A 7,291-nucleotide genomic window follows, 5' to 3' on the forward strand; every position below is an offset into this window, starting at 1 on the left:
AAGTGTCATTTCACCTGTTAACATGTTTTTGAAATGGTATAATAAATCTAGATTTGTATTTGTTAGCAATACTTGGATCAGGAAAGGGGCCCTGATGGAGGTAAAACAAGTGCACAAGAGATTCATCCACCCAATCCTTTTAACCCAAATAATAATTACTTACATCCCCCAAAAGTTTCAAAACTTTAAAAATGCTGCTCGCTTTTACTTGTCCCATTACTCACTAAATTGAACAATATGATCAAAGGAACATTGGCAATATTTTCACATCAACAAGCAAACCAAGAAAATAGGAAACTTTTGCCATTTTGCATCTGACCTAAACAAAGTTCTTGTTACTTAGAAACTACGGAGAGTTAACAGACTGACCCATCATTTCTGGAATTCCGGGGCACATGAGACGAAGAGATCCCACACAGTGGTGGGAGGAATGCAACAGAAAAGTTCAACTAAAAGCACCTATATTTTAGTTACAATTGACTTTGAAAGCCTGTACTGGTTAAGATTTCACTATACCCTCATTGATGCACCTTCAGAAGACGGAGGGTTTGAGCTTTTACTGTATGGATAGCTAGTAGAGAGTTTAACAGGCCTGCACCTTCAACCATGTCACCAAGGAGATCCTAAACAAAAGAATGGGGCAGCTTATGAAACTGTACGTCCATAACAAATGGAAGCTAGGTAAAGATTCTTTGCCCACTTCTCCTGCAAGGTAAAGAAACTTAGAGTTAATTAAGTAAACAGAAGCCCAAAGCTAGTAAGGTTCAGATAATCATTTATCAACCTTGACATGAGTGCTTGGAAATGCTGATGTTCTGAGAGTTTCCTGTGTTTCATCTACTGGCCTCCTCCTTGGCAAACTAAGAATAAAAGCAGCCTGGTCCCACGTTGCTGCAGTAGCAGTTATACGATACCCACAATCCCACCGACGGTGGATGCCTTCGCTAGGATAAAGGAAGTCAAGTTCAACCACCTAGAATGAACATACAAAAAACACTGTTATAGATGCTTCTTTTAAGGAATGAGCTGGGATAAATTTCCATTAAAACTGATCAGTACCTGGTCGGAAAATCCAGCACCACGAGACATAACAACTGCCCATCTGCTACCAGAAGTGGCCATTGAGGTGACATAAAAACCCTCTCTCCATTTTTTGTTAATCCACTTAAAAGGAAAAGATTCGCTCACTTTGTACGACTGCTGCAAATACGATGTACCTGAATGCAGTGAATCAAAACCAAGTAAATGAAACCAACCAGATTTGACCAATGAAAATCAGATACTGGAACGTTACCCTTTGACATTACTACTAAGGAGCCTCCATCTGTAGCCCCCGCAATTGCACTGATATAATAGTTCTTCTCCCACTGCTCCATTATCCATTCCTTCAGACAGCAAAACATCAAATCAATCACTGGTAGAATCTAAATTCATAAGCATCTTCTAACTAGAGGAATACTAAAGGCATACAAGAGAAAGTAAAATAGAACACATTAAAACTAGAGAACTGCTCAACATCAACAGAATATATAAAAAGATGTACCTTATAAAGAAAATACGGCGAGAGTTGATGGACTTGTGCAGAGAATCCAGTGCCAGCATCCATTATAAGGGCCCATAGGTTCTGGCAGGAAGCTACACTGCTAATAAATAAGCCATCCACATTTCCTCTTTCGACGTGCTGTGCAAGCCTTACATCTGACACATTATAGTGATACCTGAAAAAATGACCAATTACACTTCTCACCCTTGAATATTTTCTATACCGAGCCAACTGGATCACTAATTAGTTTACTAATAGATTTGAAATGTAGAACGATGACGAATGAAACAGTAAATTGAAGCAGGTATTAAATCAACCAAAAAAGCCAAAAGAGAAAAACAAATAACCTAAGGCATAAATACCTTTGCTTCATAGGTCTATGAGCATTGTAAACACTAATCCATTGCATTGCTGGCATGCCCATACGAACCTTTTTCTTTGGTTGTTCATCTTCCTCCTCATCCATAGACAACCGGCCTCTCTTTTGACCAACTTGATAAATAAGCTTTACAATATATTTATAAAAAAAGTCAGGAGTGTCAAATTTTACAGGCCAAGAAAAAAAGCAACATATTTTATTTGTAATAGTTTCATTTACTATTTTTTTAATTACACTCTTACAGCTAAAACAACTTCGATAGCAAAAACAAGGCCCAGTACAACAAAAAGAATCTTCACATTGACAAAGAATAATCTGTACCTTCAGTGCACCTTCTGTGTTAATTGGACGAATATCAGGATTTGGACCAACAATCCCATCAAACAGAGAAATGTATTTTGCGTAATTAGGTTCTTCATCAAACTTCAAGTTGACTACACATTCAACAAACTGCTTGAAAGGCAACGGACAGAAGCAACACAAGGCCTCTGGAGATGTTGACATCTTCTTCTTACAAACAAGGAACCCTTTATTCTCTCCCTGACATTTATTTTTTTAAAAAAATTAATAGAAAATCTCAAATAATTATATACATGAAAAATGCAAACAAGAATATTTGAGTTAAAAAAGTTGATCTCATTGAAGGACCAACCTGATATCCTTGCCAAGGCAAACGGCCTCTAAGAAGGAAAACAAGTGTATACGCAAGAGATTCTAGATCATCCCTCCGGCTACAAGTTCTCCCTAAATGAGCATGCACACTGGCATAACGGACTGTGCCTCTAATACACAAAAGCACTCCCATTAAATAAGATAATGAAGCAATATACAAAAAACTATCTTATGAAAATCATTAGGTAAGAACTCGTGATACCTAAAAACATCTGGCCTTTGGTCATATTCAATATGTGAACCTGTTGAACTATCTCGCCACCTAGTTGCTGATTGAGAAAACAGGTTAGGAATGATGAGGTAATGATTTAGCTGGGGGTATTTGACATATAAAAATGATGCAACTTAAAATTACCTAATCCAAGATCAACAAGAAATAATTTTTTTTCATCACGAGTTCCCACAGGACCTAGAAGAAAATTCTCAGGCTTCACATCTCCATGCACATAGCTGCCCAAAGTACCAGAAAATCTATTAATGTTTTTTGTTGTTATAAGACAGGCCATTAGAGATCCAGATGACAATTTTCTTGTTAAGCTATTCAACAATCCTGGGAAGGGTGAGGGAACAATGCTTTTCAGGCCAACATAAGTTAAAAGGTGTCAGGGATTGAACTGCTTACCCTTTAGAGTGCACCTTCTCCAATATGGATATTGCTTCAATAGCAATGCAAGCAACCATTTCAACAGACATTCTGTGTTAAGAGCATATTCTAATTATGCAACTAAAATTTCAAAGAAGATGAACACAATAGCCAGTATAAGATTAAAGAATACATCTTAGTTTAGTATCACTCACGTATGACTGTTATTATTCCAAACATCCCACAGACTAGGACCCAGCATATCCATAACCTGCATGATAAAAGGTCTAATCAGAAAGCTGCTCAAACCTAAATACCAAAAGCAGGCAAGATGAACAGGAACAACAAATCGACAATACATACCATGACATAATAGTCACCTTGACGACCCTTATAGTGCACTCGGGGTATACCATGACTGCCACCAAGAGTGCTACAGCAATGACAAGAAGCAAGCAAATATCGTAAATATAAGTAGGGATACATACTTAAAAAATTACAAACAAATTAGAAGTGCAACAAGACTAACTTGTAAACTTGCCACTCATGTGGTGGTCCATAGTTACAGCCTTTGCTACTTCTATGCTCAAATTTCAAGGCAACCTAAAAACAAAGAGATCATGTAGAGTGCAAAGAGAAAACTTTTTGTCGTTAAAGAAGATCAAACACAATATCTATTAAAAAGGGCATACCTCTAGAGCCCCAGAGCCATTTCTATCATTTGTATTTACAGCAGAAATACGTCGACCTACACAGACCTGTCCAAAGCCACCCTTGCCCAACTTCTTTTCAATTCTATACACTGCAGAACCTCCAAATTGAACCTGCAGCAAGGTAATTATAGAACTTTCAGAAGAATGATACAATAAAAGGTCTTAAATAAAATCTTTTTGCCATAAACTGTAGATCTAAATATTCGCTGAAAAAGCATACATAAAAATCAGGAGGGGAAGACCAAATATTTAGGGTATATGATTTAAAAAAATCTATTCTTTCTATAAAATGATTCTTGTTTCAGTCAACTTCAATCAGTCCAAGACTGACCAAAAGAAATTTCTAATATATAAAGAAATAAGTTGCATGAACTTAGCTCAATCAAAACCGATATTGATTTTTATTTTTACACAATGATTTGCTCTAATGAATTTGTCCATTTAGGTGGTATCCATGTGAGAAGATTATAGCTAAAGAAACAAATTTATAAATAAATAAACAGTATTAGAAAAATGATTAGGAAAAATATAAATGGATGAACAGAATTAGGGATATGGAATCTACTGCCCATAGGCCAACTCCAGTCTATTCTTTGAGGAATAATTCTAGATCTGATTGAATCCATATGAATAGTCGGTTTATGTTATGTAACCAAACATTAGATATTATGAACTCAAAATATCCAGCCTACTACTATGGGTTTTGAATAAAATTTCTTTTGTTTCTCTTAACTCTGAATTGAATAATGGAAGAAACAAAATAAAGAATTAGTTAAAAAAAAAAGAAATGGAAGAACTAAGTATGTGCAGATTCACAAAAAAATCCAGTATATAGAAACTAAAGAAAGTAAATGGAAATAGGTCCAACAGTTCAAGAATATTCTCACTTCCATTTGGAGATCTTATCTACTTCAGCAGTTGCTACCCAAAAACAACTTTGATTTTACACATCACAATTGGAAAAGCGGCACATAACCTTCCATTGATTTGATTATAATACCATTGGACATAAATCAAAATAACCAAACAAAATAAAAATGAAAACCTTCAAAAGATGCTAGACAAGAAGTATATATTTTCTCAATATTTAAAGAACAACTTTTATTTGTAGATAGGTAATCAAAATAAGATAGTAATCATATTGGTAAGAAAAAACCTTATTTCGGGAATTAAGCTATCAGAGTGCTGAAAACATCAAGTATATGAACATGCAACCAAATGTAGAACTCAATTGATAAAACTATAAGCATAACAAGAAACTCTCACAAGCAAGCCAAAACACCTCCATATTTGTTACCAAACCCGTTAACAGGTAACACCAAAGGGACAAAACTAAACACTTCAATTGTAATTCAATAAAAGGCTATATTGTATCCATTTTCTAAGCACATTCTTTTTTTCATTTCATGGCAAGATTGCCCTAATATTTCCAATAATTTAAGTCCTTATCATCTGACAAAGTAGTAGCTTGTTATAAAAACTGTTTTTTCTCGGACAATAGGGACTTCAATTTAATGATTCCTAGATGGGAAAGATAAGTAATTAATATATATATATATAATTGCAAAAGCTTAAAAAGCTAGCATTAGCTTGAAAAAAAAAAAAAGGCTGTCAGTACTCTACCAATCTTACACAATATACGTCCAGTAATTTCCACAATATATATAATTCAATAATACAAAAATTATAAACTTTTAACACCAACAACTGCGTAATTAGCCATATTAATAAGATGCATATTCCTTCATGTTTTGGTACCAAATATCTGGCTCCTTGAAACAAAGCAACTCATAAGATAATAAATCTGACAGTTTTTTAGCATCCATATCCAAACACTGAAAACATTGATGAAAGAAATGCAACCCGGAACTCTTTAAGTCCAGACTCTGAACTCAAGACAAGAATACAACCAAATCCTAAGATCAAACTATTTCCACAAAATAATAATAATAATAATAATAATAATAATAATCTAACAGCCTTTAAACCGATATAATATAAGCTAATTTAACAATAGGAAACCAGAAAAGATAAATTTAATAAGGAAATGGCAAACCATTTCAGGAAGCGGTGCGGTGCTGCCTTCATCCTCACCAGCATTACCCTTATCATTGCTCCGCCTTCCTCCGCTACCACACCCGTCCATCGGCTTCTCCCCAACTTCCTCTCCTTCTGCTCTCTCCCGTTCCACTAAAACCCTATTAAGATTATTATTGTTGTCCTCCTTCCCAGCTGCCGCCTCCCCAGCCGCCCCGACGGCTAACTTCTCATTGACCCCCAGCGCCCCCTGTTTCTTATTTTTATTCTTATTCTCGCTGTCGCCGTTGTTATTGTTAGTCACAGGCACATCAACTGCTGCTGCGGCCGCCGCTTCTGCCGCCCTCCGCCGCCGCCTAGTCCGCGTTGCAATCGCTTCCCCCTCCTCGATCGGATTTTGCTGTTGCTGCTGCTGTTGTCGCTTCGGTGCTGCTGCCCGGCCCCTGCGTGCTCCGTTACGCAGTACCGGCATCGTTCATTCTTCTTCTCCGTCAATTCTCATAAAAAAAAAATATATTTTCTGTCCCTTTCTCCTTCTCTTTGCCAAATAATCGTTCAATAATACCTAAATTACAGCGCTAATTATTTTCAGGAAAAAGAAACTTAACAAATTATTTAATAATTAGTAATTAACAATTATAATAATAATACATAGATGAAGGAACGGGAGAAAAAGAAAGAAGCGGCAATGGAGCGAAAAATCGAGTAATGTAAGAAAGAAGAAAAATGGGAGATTCGATGATTGTGAAAGTTAAGAGATCTGTCCTGTGCACAAACAAAGTAAAGAAAAGGGCTTTTATTTTCCCTATCAGTTTTTCTTCAGATTATATAATATTCTGGAAAAAATAAATAATAATAATAATTACGTGGTACAATAGAGCCTGTTGCAGGGAGATGTAAGACATGGGTGGATACGGGTTTATTTCATTTAATGATTACAAATAATTTCTAAACTTAGGCTTGGAAGTTCTATAATTCTTTTTATATATATGGAAATTATTTCGTACATTAAAATTGGAGTTTAGATTTAAATTCATAAATATTTTATAAGGTATAATAAAATGTTAAAAAGAAATATTTTTTTAAAAATATATATTAATTTTTAAAGTTGTTTATGAATTATTAATTTTTTATGTAATTAAAAAAACCTAGCTAATTACGAATAATGTTGTTGTTCCAACGTTATATTAATATCTCTAGGATTAAGTCAGTATTGTCAATAAATCGCATTTAACTTAATCTTAAAGTTTCAATTAGATTTTAGTTCAGTTGATATCGATATTACTGTCAATATAGGAGGGTAATGATTCAAGCTTGTTTTATTCACCTAATTAAAGGTTTAGAGAGGGATTATAGATAATTTT

At 35.0% G+C, this 7,291-nt stretch overlaps 1 protein-coding gene across 2 annotated transcripts; it reads right to left on the reverse strand.

The window, feature by feature from the left end:
• Window positions 1-184: 184 nt before the first annotated feature.
• Window positions 185-6,892, reverse strand: LOC108483566 (casein kinase 1-like protein HD16). 2 transcript variants are annotated; one of them, XM_053019847.1, is made up of 17 exons: window positions 6,794-6,892; window positions 5,947-6,492; window positions 3,870-4,001; window positions 3,707-3,780; window positions 3,541-3,610; window positions 3,393-3,448; window positions 3,217-3,288; window positions 2,950-3,044; window positions 2,797-2,863; window positions 2,575-2,704; window positions 2,244-2,462; window positions 1,906-2,048; window positions 1,544-1,718; window positions 1,295-1,385; window positions 1,060-1,217; window positions 785-973; window positions 185-705 (listed from the first exon to the last, which is right to left on the reverse strand). In XM_053019847.1, exons 2-17 carry the CDS (start codon window positions 6,397-6,399, stop codon window positions 646-648), a joined length of 2,184 nt encoding a protein of 727 aa, XP_052875807.1. In that variant the 5' UTR covers window positions 6,400-6,492; window positions 6,794-6,892; the 3' UTR covers window positions 185-645. The 2 variants fall into 2 exon arrangements, with proteins under 2 accessions (XP_052875807.1, XP_052875806.1); XM_053019846.1 differs by lacking the exon at window positions 6,794-6,892 and adding an exon at window positions 6,579-6,780.
• Between the last annotated feature and the right edge of the window lie 399 nt (window positions 6,893-7,291).

The sequence above is a fragment of the Gossypium arboreum genome, chromosome 10 (assembly GCF_025698485.1).
Source record: "Gossypium arboreum isolate Shixiya-1 chromosome 10, ASM2569848v2, whole genome shotgun sequence".
Lineage (NCBI taxonomy): Eukaryota > Viridiplantae > Streptophyta > Magnoliopsida > Malvales > Malvaceae > Gossypium > Gossypium arboreum.